This window comes from Capra hircus, chromosome 18, assembly GCF_001704415.2.
Source record: "Capra hircus breed San Clemente chromosome 18, ASM170441v1, whole genome shotgun sequence".
NCBI lineage: Eukaryota > Metazoa > Chordata > Mammalia > Artiodactyla > Bovidae > Capra > Capra hircus.
Genome location: NC_030825.1, coordinates 277857 through 295306, shown reverse-complemented (window position 1 = coordinate 295306; position 17450 = coordinate 277857). Strand labels below are relative to the sequence as shown.

Below are 17450 nucleotides of genomic sequence, written 5' to 3'. Positions count from 1 at the left end.
GGGAGGGAGAAGCAGTCACTCCTCCAGCCATGTCCCAGCCAGCCCAGCTGCCCACAGCATCACCCCACACTCATGTCTTCACCCAACTGAGACCACACTTGGAGTGAAACCAAAAAGAGCCTATCTTTATAAAAAGCTAACGTGAAAAGGTCACAATTCTGACAGCATGCCTCTTTAGTCAACCCCAAGGATTATACAGACCATGGAATACTCCAGGCCAGAATACTAGAGTGGGTAGCCATACCCTTCTCCAGGGGATCTTCCCAACCCAGGAATCGAACCCAGGTCTCACACATTGCAGGTGGATTCTTTACCAGCTGAGCCACCAGGGAAGCCCTAGTTTATCACACTTTTATCCTATAATCTTGTATTAATGCAAAATGCTTTAAATTATTTTATACTGTCTCTCACCTGGTAATGCAAGGTATGTAACTATTAATAATTCAGTACATACCGTTATTGGTAAAGTTGTGTGGGTGTTCTCTTGGATATCAGTGAAACATCTTTTTGAAAAAGTGATCTGTGACTAAAAGCAGTTAGTAATAAATGTGAACATGAGCTGTAGACACACAAATAAGAGAGATCACAAGTAGGTGGTAAAAATGGTAATCAAGCACTTTTAGCTGGAACACAGGATGGTAAAATTTACCTTTCTCAATAAGAACACTCAAGAAATATTTTCTCTTGAAGCATATCCTCATAGCACAATTGCTAATTACTACTAGAAATTAAGCGTGAAAAACACCAGCAATCTCTCATACACAGAAAGTCTTCTTTGAAAACTCTCATAAGTGACAAATACTATGTGAGTCCAAGAAAACAAACAGATCTACTTACAAATTAAAACTGTATCACAACCTTAAAATAATGATCATCAGTAATAACAATATAATAATAATAACAAACTTACCACTGTTTGGGATTGTTTGTGGCAAACTCTTTAACTTGGCATTTTGTTTCCCTTTCGTGGATTTTTCTGAATTCGCATCTTTTTTCCCTTTCCTCTTTGGGGGCTGAGGAGATGAGTTGTCACTGGATCCAACTGTCGACTTAGACTGGCGATCATTTCCCTACGTGGCAAAAGATTAACTCTTAACTATTGGCTGATGAACACCTTGAGTGACAAGTACAAGTCACTAACATGATAAAAGGGGGCAGGGGCCAGCGGTGGGCGTTCTGTGCCGATTCTGCTTCTGTCCATTACCTACGTTAAATTCTTCCCGGTGGCAGAGGAAGGGTCTACCAGGGGAAGGAGAATAAAAATAATAGCACTTGAGGGACTTCCCTGGCAGTCCAGGGGTTATAACTTCTCCTTCCAATGCAGGGTGTACAGATGTAATCCCTGATCAGGGAGCTAATCTCTCACATGCTTTGCAGTAAAAAAAAAAAAAAAAAAAAAAAAAAAAAAAAAAAAAACATAAAACAGAAGCAATATTGCAATAAATGTGAAAGACTTTTAAAAATGGTCCACATCAAAAAATATTTTTAAACAAGTAATAGCACTTGACAACTGCTGAGTATTGATATGGACCAGGTGTTGCTATGAAACTGTCTCACTCAGTCCTTATACCCTGAGAAACAGGTACTGTTATTGCCCCATCGTATAGACAAGCAAATGAGGCTTAGAGGTTAAGCCTGGCCAAGGTCATATAGCCAGCGAGGACCAGAGCCAGTCCGCTGTCTCAACCATCCTCTTCCTCCTACACCTTTCAGAACAATCAGCAGATAACTACTGGATGAGGAATGATGACAAAACCCAGTTTGATCAGCTAATCGAGAAATACCTTCTTAACGAGTTGTCACAGTGAGCACACAGCTATCATCATACAAGCAGATGCGCACTGTGCTTAAAGAAAACCTGCAATACTGACTCATCTGTTGGTGACTTCCACCATCTCTATGAATCACAAATCCAGAGCAACATAGACACAAGCAGCTCAAGACGACATACCCCCCGCCACCATTCCTGCAAGACAACCCTGCTGACCACGCCTATGGTGGTTGCCTCTGATTCCCACGTGCATCTCGAAATGAAGACCTTGCCTCTGAAAAGGGGGCTTCCTGGCATGAAGGTGAGGTTGAGCTCAGCGGCTGCTGTGGTGGGCGCACGTACAGTCCCTGAGGAGCCGCATAAGAGCCACTACAGTGGTGGCCCGTGTACCCAAGGAACAGCTGTGCTGATTCTCAGTGCAAGAAATTCCCTCCTAAGAAGACAGCCTTGGCCTTAGGACACTCAGGTGCTTCACCTACCCAAGTGTGTGAGGTGTGAGGCTGCAGGTAGCAGAAATAATGCGAGTTTTAGAGACCCTGACTCAGAGTCACTGCACTGCCACCAACCACCAATAGGACCTTGAGGTAACTAGTTTCTACCTTCTGGGAACCTATTTCCTTATCAATTCAGTTGAGTTCAGTTCAGTCTCTCAGTCGTGTCTGACTCTTTGCGACCCCACGGACCCCTTATCAATTGAATGGGGTTAATGTGCCTGCTGTTAGGTCTCTTACATGAAATGAAATGGTAACATTTATAAAGTAACTGGTATAGTGCCTGGCGGGCCTCCCGTGTGGCTTGGTGGTAAAGAATCTGCCTGCAATGCAGGAGACGTGAGTTTGATGCTTGGGTAGGGAAGATCCCCTGGAGAAGGAAATGGCAGCCCATTCCAGAATTCTTGTTTGGGAAATCCGAGGACAGAGAAGCCTGGCAGACTACAGTCCATGGGTTTGCAAAGGAGTTGAACACGACTTACCGACTAAACAAAAAAAAAACCAGTGTCTGGCATGTAGTTTTATTCAAGGACTATCAGAGGGCTTCCTCCAAGAGCAGAGAGTTACTATCTTTTTCTTAAAAATCATATCAAATTTACACCATATTGGGTGCAATTTTATGCAACATCTGTACTATGCTAGTATCTGAAAATAAATGTAGTAATGTTAAATAAACAAATCTGCCTAGAAACCTATTATAACTGCTCATTTTAAACATTTAGATATTCAGTCATCCAGAAGTGTTTAAATAGCTTTAGCTATCACCCAATTAAGAATAGAAGATTTCACAGCTTTACAAATGAAGTTATTTATGCTATTTTGTCATAGCCTACAAGAAAATGAATTATGCATAGATTTATTAACAGTATGAAAACTTGTCCAAATCTATAACACTTTTTTGCATAATTTAATTTCCTATTCCAACTGCAATTTAAACATACAGTTTCCACTTAATTATTGCATTAACTGCAACCAGAGTTGAGGTCTTTTTTCTTTCCTTTTCTTCAATGATTATTTCTTGCAAAGCCATAAACTGCCAGGCAGGAGAAATGGCTAATGTGATTACAGTGGAGATTCCAAAACCATCATATGAGAAGGAACCATCAGCCTGGTCTCACATTCTAGTCTATTTTCAAATTAGTCTATTCATCTCAAGATTCTAAAACTTTAAAAGCCTTGAATGAGAGGAGTAACCCTTCTAGCAAGCCTACTAGAATGTTCAGAGATGCTGTTCAATTTATCAGGACTAAAATGAAACAAAGAAAGCAAAACTCTGGATCTCATCATGACAGGGTTTTTTTTTGGTTGTTGTTTTTTTTTTTTAACAGCTTTCTGGGAAAAGTCTTATTCACAAAAGGGGTAAAACAAGGGAGAAGCAGACACCGCATCCTGGGGAGACTGAGAATTCACATGATTTTAAGCATCAACTCTCTTGCTGAATGTACAAGAAGTTCTGATTTACTGCGTTTCTGATGAAAGTGAAAGTGAAAGTGAAGTCACTCAGTCGTGTCTGACTCTTTGCGACCCCATGGACTGTCGCCTACCAGGCTTCTCAGTCTATGGGATTTTCCAGGCAAGAGTACTGGACTGGGTTGCCAGGGACACTTAAAAGACCGATTTTGGAGCATCAAGAAAGACTAGTTGATTCCCATAACTATATGATGCATAGCTTTGGTAACAGATACTCATACATTCAAATACTGATTAATGACTAATTGCCAGGCACTTGACAAGAACTAAACTAAACTTAGCTTCCCTGGTAACTCAGGCAGTAAAGAATCTGCCTGCAATGCATGAGACCCAGGTTCGATCCCTGGGTGGGAAAGATCCCCTGGAGGAGGGAATGGCAACCCACTCCAGGATTCTCGTCTGGAAAATTCTATGGACAGGAGAGCCTGGAGGGTTTACAGCCCATGAGGTTGCAAAGAGTCAGATACGACTGAGTGACTAACACAACACAAATTAAACTTAGAAAAAAATAATTGCTTTGTAATTAGAAAACGGGAAAGAATTCAGATGTTTTCTATTTTAAAAAGAAAACACGTTGTATAGCACCAGGAACTCTACTCAATATTCTGTCATAATCTAAGTGGGAAAAGAATCTGAAAAAAATGGATATATGTATATAACTGAATCACTTTGCTATACCTGAATCTAACACAACACTGTAAATCAACTATACCCCGATATACAATAAAAAAGAAAACAAGACGCATCTAAAAAATAAAAACATGTACAATAAATACAAATACAAATAAATTATATAGTATAAATTATATACTTACCTATTTACATAGTTCATTATATAAATTATAGATAATACATAGACAAATTATATAGAGAGAGGGAAGGGCAGAGGAATAGAAGAGGGATCTTCCTTTCTTTTTTGAGACTTCTATATTTGACTCATAAATGGGGTAGTCATTGCTATTTATGGGGCATAGGGAAAAAGATTGTCATCTCATACTGCTATGTTAGTTGATAAGATAACATTACTGAGTAGTTTGTGTGCTAAAAACTCATAAACACAAATATTTACCAAATGCATAGATAGGCATTTTTTCAGATGAAGGAATTCACTTTCTCAACATTACCCAGGTTTGATTTTTCTACTACTATTTTTCACATAAAGGAATTAACTTTCTCAAAGTTACCCAGTTTTGACTTTTCTACTACACTGACACTTGCTAGTTCCCAAGGGACTAGAAACAGCTATCATATGGTTTGATTCCCTTAAAAAGTCACCTGGAAGTAATAGATTATGATTTTATCCCTAAGTGGAAGAAATCAAGCAGCAGCCTCATTTTACAGGGCATCCCATGCAAACACTAGGCCCTATGTGATCACTCAAGCACTGTCCTGTTTTTTCCCTCACACACATATCAAAATACCTGATAGAAATAGCAAACCTCTGGCTCAGACCAACAGAAAACTAAAAAGAGCCCTTCGATCACCCCCTTGCTCTACTCAAATTGGGATTGTTTTGGATAATTCCCTAGGCTCTTCCCAACAAGATCCAGTTAACTCAGGTTTCTGTCATTACCATGGTAAACTCACTTTAAGCCTTCATGAACATGTGCCAAAGACACAAAAGCCATAATGCATCACAAAATCCCTTGTAAAGTGATTTTGTGAGGGATTTGCCGCACACAGCAGCACTCACAGTGTGTGTATTTCAGCGGAGCATCCAGGAGACCTTGTGAGCAGGGGACCACACTCAGACTCAGGCTGGTGTTTCTCTGTGTATTTGCTGATGGGAAGTGTGAGAAATCTTTTTATCCAAACTGGACACAGGTTCCCAAAAGGCAAAATGGAGTTCTGGAAACTTCAGAATTGACCTTTCACTGTGACTTTGTGATACACAGATAATCATGTTTTCTCACCAAAACCTGAGCAATTGCCGTATTTGAATCTGTAAATTGTTGATCACAAGATGTATTAGCCACTTGGGAATTAAGGACAACTGAGAACAACGTACAGAGAAGGCAATGGCACCCCACTCCAGTACTCTTGCCTGGAAAATCCCATGGACAGAGGAGCCTGGAAGGCTGCAGTCCATGGGGTCGCTGAGGGTCTGGCACGACTGAGCGACTTCACTTTCACTTTTCACTTTCCTGCATTGGAGAAGCAAATGGCAACCCACTCCAGTGTTCTTGCCTGGAGAATCCCGGGGACGGGGGAGCCTGGTGGGCTGCCGTCTATGGGGTCACACAGAGTCGGACACGACTGAAGCGACGCAGCAGCAGCAGCAGCAGCACCAGCAGACGACGACAACGTAAGCTAGCCTTTGGCTCCAACTTTCAAGCATGTCCCTGATTTTATGTCTCTTCCACTAGAGGGCGCTTGGACTCTGTGTGCCGAAACCTCACAGCTAGAGACACCCTCCCTCTGGTGGGTTAATTTTTCAAACTTAATAGAACTTCAGAGGATTCACTTATCACTTCCTTTTGTTTTCCAGGCTAGAATCTCAAAGTATTTGTTTCTGTGACCCCCCAGTCTGTATGAGGGGTGACTTCTGGTCTTTTCCTGCTTTGCACAGGGCATTGCCTGGCTGTTTTGAAAGGGTTGCTGGACCCCCTCACCGAACCTCTTCACCTTTACCCCAAACCCTACTACCTACACTTCCTACCACAAGGGTGGGGCCTTGCTGACCCATCACTTCTGCACAGCAGGTCCTCTATGGAGAGTGTAGCAGCTTTCTCTCTCTCTTTTTTAAGCTCTATCAGGCCCCCACCCACACTTCCCTTCCTTATGCAATACAGCCATTCCTAGAAAGCTTGTGGAGAAAAGAATTCCTAAAAGTCCAACTCTGGGTCCCCTTTGATTTGCATCATGAGTTCAGGGATGCCTTCCCTTGAACTGAACATTAAGTAGCTCCTTAAGTTGTAAGCCAGCTCACCCATCGTCCCCTTCAGTCACACTCACCCCAACTCCATGCCAAGCAGTTAAGGATCTTGAAAATATGTACATTCTCCAGGGAACCAATTAGTTAAAGGAAAGGAGCAAACTGATCCTTCCCTTAAAAAGTTTCTGAGCTTGTGACTTTGGAATGCCCGATGTAGAATATTCTCTCCGTGTGGTTCACGGCCAGTCACTCACAAATCCACTATATAGGTTTCATGGAACCTCACTGTGTGCCCAGGGGACTATGCCCCTCTGCTGAATATAATCTCCTACAAGAGGCCCAGCCTGGCCACCCAGGGGGTACTGCACCCTCTCTAACTTTCTCCTCCCATATCCTGATACATGTTTCTTCAAGTTTATCCCTGGTTAAGATCAACTGTGTATTAGTTTGTCTTTTTCCTCCTCCAGAATGGAGGCTTCAGACATTTATGGTTTTTTCTCTGGAATCTCTGCCTCCCCTTCCCCACAAGCACTAAAACAGTTCAGTTCAGTTCAGTCACTCAGTTATATCCCACTCTTTGCAACCCTATGGACCGCAGTACGCCAAGCCTCCCTATCCATCACCCAACTCCCAGATTTTACTCAAACTCATGTCCACAGAGTCGGTGATGCCATCCAACCATCTCATCTTCTGTCGTCCCCCTTCTCCTAGTGCTCGGGACATAATATGGACTCAATAAATGGCCACTGGATGAATGCAGCCATCAGTGACAACATACGATATCCCCCGCTGCCTTTTGTCCCAGTCGCCCGCATCACTCAGGACTCCAGTCGTCCCACTGCCTCCTGCTTCTATTCTTGCCCCACCCACTTCTCTGCAGACACCACAGCCAGAATGATCTTTCAAAAATAGAAATCAAATGCTATCACTCCCTTCCTCTGCCCCTCAAATGGTAAGGAATCAAATCCAAACTTCACACAAGGCCTGCACCACTGGGCCCTGCCTGCCTCTCCAATCTCATCACAGACCACCCCAGCCTTCTTTCTGTCCCCTTTCTTTATGCCAAGCTCTTTCCTGAGGGCCTGCTATGGAGGCTCTTTCTCCCCTGCCCCCACCTTGTATGGCTGGCTGCTTTACCTCCTTAAAGTCTCAGTCTCAGAGCATTTTATATCAGCAAATGCCCTGCCACATTTTATTGTCCTCATGGCACTGATTACCACCTGAAATTATATATTTGTTTAGACACTGATAGTCTATCTACCCCCGTTCTTCCACCCCTCCCCGCCCCAAACAGACACAGGCACTAGAACAAAAGTTCCGTGTGGTCTGAAAGCTTGTCACCACTCTGCCAGCTGCTTGAAGGAATTCCTGGCACTCAGTAGGTGCTTGTTAAACATGTGTTGGATGGATGGCTGGATGACCAGATAAATGGACAGATGAATCTACAGAATGCTTCGTGAGAAAGCATTGTGAGAAAAGGGACAGACTCTGCTATCACTGTATTATTCTAAGTCAGAGCATGGCAGTATAACATTGGGTCTTTGCTTGTGTACGAGATAGAAACTCATCTCAAAACATAACTTTGAGTCCTTAAAGGTCCCTTCCTTAAAGAGACCTTTTCCTGAAACACATATCTAAATTCTCCTTTTTAAAAACAACAAGAACAAAAAATAAAATAAAATAAATTCTCCTTTTATTTTCCTGCATATCGTTCTATCCTTTTCTCTCATTTTAATCACACTTTGCAATTATACACTTCTTTGTGGTATCATTTGTATAACTTTGTCTCCTTGAGTAGGACAGAGCTAAGAGAGAGTGTTGTGTCTTTTTGCTCAATACTATCTCCCTGGGGCTTAGTTCTAGGCCAGGCACACAGAAGACATAGCCAGTCATCATTAGATGACCCAGTATTCACAGCACAGATTCAAAAGAACTTCCAAACAAGTGATCAAGAAGAGGTACACACGTGCCTCCTGTGTATGGATTTGAAAATTGGAAACACATTTTTAATTTAAAAAAATCATTCCAAATTCCAGAAGAATAATAGGCACCTAATCTCAAAGTTCAGTCACTGTGAATGTAAAGACCTGAGTCCTAATCTTGGTTCTGACATGAACTTCCCTGTGATCTGAGTCAGTTATTCAACTACACTTGGTCTCTGTTTAACCATCACCTTTCCAGCTATACTGTGAGGGTTAATGAGCTCCTCTGTGCACGGTACATGGAAGAGATTCCACTCCAAAGTCCTGAAGAAAAGAAGGGTAGTCTCCCAAATCTAAATTCCTGGACTTTATTTAGCTTTACGGCTTCCCAGGTGGCGCTAGTGCTAAAGAACTTGCCTGCCAATGCGGAAAACTAAGAGACACGGGTTCGCTCCCTGTGATGGGAAGGTCTCCTGGAGGAAGGCACGGCAACCCACTCCAGTATTCTTGCCTGGAGAATCCATGGACACAGGAGCCTGGTGGGCTACCGTCCATAGGGTCGCAGAGAGTCAGACACAACTGATTTAGTATGCAAGCACACATTTAGCTTTATGATGGTTACAATATATTTTTCAGTTACTGGAACACTCTCTCTCCCCTTGCTCTCCATATTCATGAAGTTGTGGGTACTCTGTGGCTCTCACTGTGAGCTCTGCCCTCAACCCTCTCTATTGCCACCTCCCCATCCTCCCACTCAACAGTGTGATGAAGCCAGCTCCTCGCCAGGCTGTGATGAGTGTGAGGAAAGAACGTCACCATGACACGCCTCTGCTCTTCAACTATGACCGTCACGTGGATGAACTTGCAAATTCTCATCTGATGTCCTCAGTCTCTGCCATTTACAACTACTTGCTGAACAGTCTGCAGCTAGACTCCATGAAGACATTGACAACTCAATGCATTAGAAATTAAGCAGGTGATTCTTTCCTTAGCTGCCCTCTAATTAGCTATAGTACCACCATTTTCTCAGGCATCCAAGCTCAGAAACTTGGCCAAGGTCAGCACTATTTCTTCACACACAAAAAAACTTTTTTTCAAGAATTTCACACAATGTTAGAGAAAAAAGGGGAGGGGAAGAAATATCTAAATCATCATTAGGAGACAATATCATTGTCCAGCAGCCACTTATTTTACAAGACGCCAATTAAGAGTTCTGCTTATTTAATTCAGAAAGGGAGAATATCAGATCAATTCTGACCTCTGCAGGTCAGGAAATTCAACCAAAAGAGCAGAAAGAGAAGTTTCAGCTAAGAAGACCTGTCAAAGCAATACTCCAGCAGGACATGAAGCTCATCCCCATGAGGGGGCACAGACAAAACACACAAACAGGTTAAGAAGTTGCCTACTAAATGCTTGTCACAGTTTCCACGTAATGGGTATTCAGTAGATGATGCTGAAGTAACAAATAAATGAATGAATGGTGGATGAAAAAGATTCTGATAAGGAGCTAACTATTTAGAGTGATTCTCAATCTTTTTTAAAAATATAACTGAGGAGTGCCATTCTGTTACATACCCTTTCTTTTCAGTCTTTGTCAGTGATAGAAAACAACGCTGGGCAGACCAGTGATGTGACCTAAAACAGCATTTCTTCTCATTTATGTATTATTGCCTAGATTTCAAGTTGGTATAAATTTTATCAAGTCTATATATTAGGAAAAAAAATCTCTTGAAATCCATATTTTAAAAATATTAGCTCTCCTCTAGAAACATAGTTGTAACATTAATGTTCTAATGTTGTTCCACATAATTGCTTATCTACCACAAGGTGGCTACGTTTTATTTCTTCAAATTTAATTGAAACCCAACAGACAGCCTCTCTGTTATGGTACAGAAACACAGAACATTAGTGAGTAAAGTATATGATACTCACACTGCCTTTAGACTTTCTGGATCCTACAATTGGAGGTAGTGAAGAGGTTTTCTGACTGTGAAAACAAATTAAAATTTAGAAATCTGAATATTATTCACAAATAATATACAAAGCAAGATAATTAACATCTGTTTGTCACCCCGACCTGGAACTCAACTATTTATAGACATCAGTATTCCACAAAAAGTACCACTGACTTTCCCAATTTCACAAAGACCACCAAAACATTTCCAAATTCCATTCCAAAAGATTATTTTTTTAATTGGAATATAATTGCTTTACAAAGTTGTGTTAGTTTCCGCTGTCCAAAAGATTCTTAATGTTTTCTTGTATAGCATTTTAGTTGATACTTACAAATAAATTTAGTACCACCTTTAACTTTTTCATACCACTTAAAATAAAATCCCTAAATTTTTTATTTGCATTTCAAATTTTTAAAAAAGGCATCTCCCAAGCTGAGTGACGATTTTGCCAGATTGTGTTTAAAACTAAAAATGGTAAAGTTTTTTTTTTTTTTTCATCATGTCTATCATATCTGGTAGAAGCACAGAATGGTAAAACACTGGCATTTATATTCAGGGAGTTTCTAAACCAGTCATTCTCACCAAAAAATTTAAAAACTGCTCTTTGGCCCTAAGTATTTCCCAGATGTCTCTTTACAGGAAAAGATCCAGGTCGAAAACCAGCTGAACCTCTCTGAAAATAAGAAGCCACAGAGGTAAAGGCAAACTTCGCTGACCTGCCTGAGAAAGGCCCCCGTGAACAAGTTTTCTCACCACCATCATGGACAAGCACAAGCTCTCACTGCGGTGCCTACTGCAACCCATAGCAGTCTAACCCCGCGCTGCTTCTCAGAGCAATGCGGTGAAGTACTTGACCTCATGGATGGGTAAGGATGGTTGGCAATAAGTCTGGTAAATAGTTCTAAAGTGCTAGAAAGCAATGTGCTCTTTGCGATACTTCAAACACCACCCCTGAAATTCCATTCCACCTATTCCGTATTGAGAAACCCTTGGTTAGTCTCTCCATCAAGCTACACGGGATGACAAATTGATGGAGAACACACTGGTGACATGCTGCTCTATCTCTGTCACATGTCACCCATCCAATTAGGAGCAACTACACAAAGTCAGTTTTCCAGCCAAGTAGGCATGGAAAAGCAGCCGTGATGGACCGCAGGGCACCATGAGCAAGCCCAAGGGTCCCTGCAAGCAGGGACTGAGGCTCTTCATGCAAACGCATGCCTGGGCAGTCCACCTGCTGGGCTGAAAGAAGGCATTCTTCACAAATGTACGACATCTCATAGAGCAAAAGGCTTCTCTGTGCACTGTGTGCAATTATAAGGGTAACCCTTAAAATTTTGCCTGAAATAACTATACACCCAGCGCTCCGCTTATTTGTATAAAAGAAATATATTTCTGTATTTTACCATTATTATTTTTAAGTAGAAAATATTATTTCTTAACCACCTGTAGATATTCCTCTATGCATCAACTGAAAAATTATTCAATAAAGTCAACATTTTTAAGACTTCTAAAAGCATATGTTGTAGAGAAGCTCACTGCCCTGTACCTTTTTCACACAAAAAAATCTTTATATTTATTATAAATTCATAAGTGAATGGCTAAAAAATACTATATAGTCTATCACAGATTCCTCAATATTATATTTTTACGCAATAGTTCTCAACCTCCAATCACAGCAAAATAAATAGTGATCAACATGTATTGGACATCCTTTCCTTTCTAACCGATAAACAAGATTCTAAAAAACAACATAAGATTCAATGCTATTTCAAGTGATAACTAAACTATGAGACATGAGTGAGGATGCAAACGTACCCGTAAGACTTTCTCATCGTCGACTTGTCAAAAAGTAATTCACTGTAAGGCAACTTCTTAAACTTATCTCTGCCGACAGCCACATAAAACTGCCCATTCTCCAGCTCTGCCCCACTCTCAACCAGTTTTCCTTCTAAAGTGTAGAGTCTGCCAAAATATGAATGCCAGCAATTCAAATGTTAACAAGCATTTCAAGAACCGCTAAAATCACAGTCAATTAAAAATTCTATTCCTAAATTGGCTCATTTGATACTATGCTAAACACTGAATTATAAATGTCTCAAAGTCTTAAGACTCAGCTAAGTACCAGTGCAGATGCAATTACAGTCTAGCTGTACAGAAACCTGACAGTCTAACATAAGGATCCCCTATTGCTGCCATATTTAGAGCTTAGAGGGAGAGAATTAACTTGTAGAGAATGCGTGTGTGTGTGTGTGTGTGTGTGTGTGTGTGCATGCTCGGTCATGTCCGACTCTTTTGCAACCCCATGGACTGTAGCCTGCCAGGCTCCTCTGTCCATGAAATTCTCCAGGCAAGAATACTGGAGTGGGTTGCTGTTTCGAGAATGTCATACTTTAAATGAAGCTTGGCTTCCACTGAAGTTTGATTCTTCTCTTTATATTCTGTAAGCACTTAGAAAATTTATTTTCTTAATGCACTGTTGAGGTTAACATCCAAGAGCAGCCATCAGACAGAATTTTACATAGAAACATACAGAACTAGGTCAGAAAACAAGAGGTGCGAGGGCAGGAGGTAAAAGAAGCCATTGCCAGCATTAATGATGCAGAACTGCATCGCGTGCATGCTTCTCTTTTTTTGCCTTCCGTCATCTTCCCAGAATCAAAGGATTTCACAAGAACCTCCCTTTACTGTAAAACTGTTGCTGCAAACTACAATGTGTTACTTATTAAGAGAACAGTGATAACCTTGCTAGATGATTTAAAGTGTCCACACAGTTTGTTTAAAGAGCAAGAAAAAAACAGACAGCTTAGAAAACCATGCCACAAAGAAGACAATGCATGTTTTTGAAGGTGATAAACAAGAGTTAGGAACTGGATTTTAAGATGATCACTTTAAAAGTTCTCAGACTTCTTATATCACAAAATTAAGGGCAGTGACATTTGCAAAGAAAAAAAAATCCATTGCTCTGTCTGTTTATTTACTGATTATGTGAAAGTCGGTATCGTATGGAGTCAAGAAGTAAAATAAAAGCAGCCACTTAACCCCCTAAAGTGTGTTAGTGTTGAGTTAGCATGAAGATGCTAAGGTAACGCACTTCTATCCCTACAAGTCTAAATACCAACACTTAACCCAGATAATCTGGCTTTCCTGCCTTGACCTAGACCAAGGCCTCTGGACATTATTGATGTTTTGGATCTGATAATTGTAGGAGAGGTGGGAGGCTGTCCTGGGAATTGTAGGATGTCAACAGCACCCTTGGCCTCTTCCCATGGGATGGGAGTAGTAGCCATCTCTAATCCCTGTGACTCTGGACACTGCCAGCAGCCCTTACTGGTAAATCTGCCCCTGGTGGAGCACCTGTTGGAAACCAACCCCTAGATGGAGGCCTAGACCCATATGTTCTTCTTTTCTTGTTTACCTTCAAAATAGGAAGATCTGAATCCATCATTAACTTTTACAGCTAGAAATTAAAAGACAGCAAAGCTGTGGATCTGGCAACAGCCAAGATTTGACTGGTTTTCTCTACAGACCGGTAAAGGACACTGAATAAATTCTAGGCTGTGAACTTAGCCTTCCTTTATGCGACTGTTGCTGACCTGCTTTCTTCCTTTGATACAAAACATGAGAATTATAAACAGGGAGTTGAATGGATTTGTGTGGGATGTTTTTGATATATATACTGATGCCCAGGAATGGTCCAACCATAAGAATTACTCATGTTCTGTTTAGCTCAGTTGTAAGGAATCTGCCTGCAATACATGAGACCCAAGGTTCAATTCCCAGGACAGGAAGATCCCCTGGAGAAGGAAATGGCAACCCACTCCAGTCTTCATGGCTGGAGAATGTCATGGACAGAGGAGCCTGGTGGGCTGGTCCATAGTGTTGCAAGAGTCGGACACGACTTGGCGACTAAACCACCAGCAGGTATTTTTAACCCACCATGTTCTGTTAAGGGAGGGTGGGGGTGTCCCAAGTGAGCAACATGCAAATCTCTCATGTCTGGCATTACACTAAGAAGTAAGCTTCTCCAACATGGAACTCTGCTCAATGTTATGTGGCAGCCTGGGTGGGAGGCGAGTCTGGGGAGAACGGATACATGTGTCTATATGGCTGAGTTCCTTTGCTGTCACCTGAAACTATCACAATATTGCTTGTTGGCTCTACCCAATACAAAATTAAAAGTTAAAAAAAAAAAAAAGAATTAAGCCTCTCCAAGTACTCACATGTTCAGGGGACATATAACTATATTCTCATTTCTGTGTTTGTCCTTGCCTGTATTTTATTTCTATTTATCAATTTGTTCACGTCAATATATGTATGAATAGGTGTATCTGGGCATGCAATTGTGTTTATATATCTTTGTGTGCTTCAGAGCATTTACTGAGTGGGTTTACATCTGTGTATGTGTCAAAAGACAAAACAATATATCTTTTTTTAAAAAATCAGTATATAACTATTGAGATCTGCCTTTACTCCTGATACCAAAATAAAATCCAAAAGGATCAAAGGTTTTAACGAAAGTTAAAACTTGAAAGATGAAAATGTTGGATAATTTTTTATCATCTAGGAGTGAAGAGAACCTAAGTTAATCATACAACTTAATGATCATAATGAAAGCCTGAAAATTTGACTGCATCAAAATTTAACATAACTGCATGAGAAAAGCAACATAAAAAGTAACAAAAATATAAACTGGAAAACAACCCTACAAGGGATGAATAATTATATGCTCATTTTACAGACAGAGAAACTGAGGTACATAGAGACAAACTAGTGACCTGAAATTCAGATCTAGGGACCAGTGTCTCCAGGGCCTCATGGGAATATCCTCAATAATTCTGAATCCCATACACTTGCAAGAAGATTACTCTGACATACCTGTGGACAGCCCCACTCCTCAGAGTTATCTTTTCCGTGACCATCTGCAGTACATGATCCCACTGATTCAAGGCTTTTCTAGGAATGAGGAGTCGAGAAGCCGGGTTTATGAGGTCTCCATTTGCAATTAAGCTGAAAAAAAGGCAAAGCCAGAGGTAAACCATTTGACACAGTTATGCCTTTAAACTACAAAAGAAGTCCCAAACCAAAAGGAAACCACCACACTAATCTTGACCCAAAACATGAAGGATTCCAACTTACAAGATAGTGCAGGGTTCCAGAAGCGGTTTTCTAAAGCGAGATGACACATTGATCCTGCTGTGGGTTACTGGTTTTACCTTTAAAAATAAAGAAATAAAAATCACTGTACTTATGTTAGTATTTTTTTTCCTATGAGGAAAAACTAGAGGTTTCCAGGAAGCTGGCTGAGAACTGCGATGCCTTTGTTAAAACCTTGCTTTTTTTCCCCCCAACTTATATAAACCCTCTGTGCTTACCTTTTATCGATGGCATATAGCTTTAACAGAGCTCTCAAGAAAAATTTCCTTTAAGCCCGGGGCATATTGCTCATGATCTGTACCAAAAATTGAAACTATTGAGCTACTATGAGAATTCCAACACCATTTTTAAAACAGTTCCTTTCTGTCAAATAAAAGTACATAAATGTATAAACTCTTGAATGAAGTGCCCTCCCCACTCCAGGCACGACAGAGTGTTTGGTCATCTCTGCCCATCCACCCACTCCCTAGTGTGACTGGGTCCCTGCCAGGCACTTAACCTCCTCCTGTTCTCCTAAGACTGACTCCATCAACTTTTCTCAGCTTCACTTCCTCCTCTGTTCACCAGCCACACTCTGAACAGCATGTTCCCTTCCCAACCCCCTTGCATCTGGGTAGGTCTGGTCATCTTTTTGGGCCCTTTTGTTTCCAGGGTCCAAGCTGTTGTATCAAGAACCACACAGCCCCTCAGGCACCTTCGACGAAGACAAGGCTTTGGCATTGGTCAAGCCTCTCCTCCTCCCGAATCAACTATTTCTTACATTTCACACAGTGGATTGTCCAAATCCTCACCTTTCACCCTAAATCCTAAAATCTCACTCCAGGCACATTTACTCTCAGCACATCATCTCCTTCCAAACTTCAAGAGAATAAAGCTCAACAGGCATGAAGGCTCTCAACCTCACTTCCCTCCATCCTCACTTCATCTACATCTTCACCACTTTTCTCCTTTGCTGTCTGTTTCAGAAGGATCCTGACCGCTTTACAAAGCTAAGCATGCATGTCTTGATTTTGTCCCCTGCTGCCTGTTCCATTAAATATCTAAGGCCCTCCATCCCCATTGTCTTCAATTCCTCCCTTGACCCTGCGGCCCTTTCTCTCCTCTTCATCATTCCTACAAGGTCCCCCCATGACCAACACTGCTTACTTGCTTCCCTCATCTTCCGCCAAATACTCCTTCCTCCCCAACCCCTAGCCTAGGTGTGCTCTAGGTCGAACCAGCCGAGTCCCAATCCATTGTCCAAACACACTCGGAATCCTCTTCCACACCTCTGCTCATCTTGCCCCTGCCTAAAATGCCATCCCCTTTCTTCCAGCTTCTGAAATTGCACTCGCTCATCAATACCCAGCTTGGTTATCACCAGTCCTTCCATGTTCACCTTTCTTTACCTTCCTGTCTCAAACTGCTATAGCTACTACAGGATTGATGATCACACTTGCTTAGAGGGCTTTTTTTTTCCTTCCTGATTTGAAAGGAACTGATAAATGAAAACAGCCAACATTTACTGTACTATATTTAATGACAAGCCCTGTACTAAGGAAATGCGTTCTATATCATTAAAACATCAACACAATGCCCTGAACTAAGTACTTATTATTTAACCCTATTTTACAAACAAAGAAATTAGAGGTTAATCGTTCACTTTGCCTAAAGTCACACATTCTAAGGGTCAGAGTTGTCCATACCTATGAACCTCTACTTGCTTTGCACTTTGCTAGTTATTTTAGAGATAAATTAACCCTAAATAATTTATGCAACTCTCTTCTGCCGATTATGCGATTTCGAGATGAACAAGGGGTAAAATCCTTG

At 41.2% G+C, this 17450-nt stretch overlaps 1 protein-coding gene across 1 annotated transcript in view; it reads right to left on the bottom strand.

Moving 5' to 3' along the window:
- Nucleotides 1-17450, bottom strand: part of DCDC2 (doublecortin domain containing 2) — a 137612-nt gene that overhangs the window by 74005 nt on the left and 46157 nt on the right. The window contains exons 3-7 of the mRNA XM_005696786.3: nucleotides 15624-15700; nucleotides 15363-15494; nucleotides 12303-12449; nucleotides 10462-10516; nucleotides 911-1070 (exon numbers count right to left, since the gene is read on the bottom strand). Of these exons, the coding sequence (XP_005696843.1) occupies nucleotides 911-1070; nucleotides 10462-10516; nucleotides 12303-12449; nucleotides 15363-15494; nucleotides 15624-15700 (571 nt within the window). The remainder of the gene's footprint in view (nucleotides 1-910; nucleotides 1071-10461; nucleotides 10517-12302; nucleotides 12450-15362; nucleotides 15495-15623; nucleotides 15701-17450) is intronic.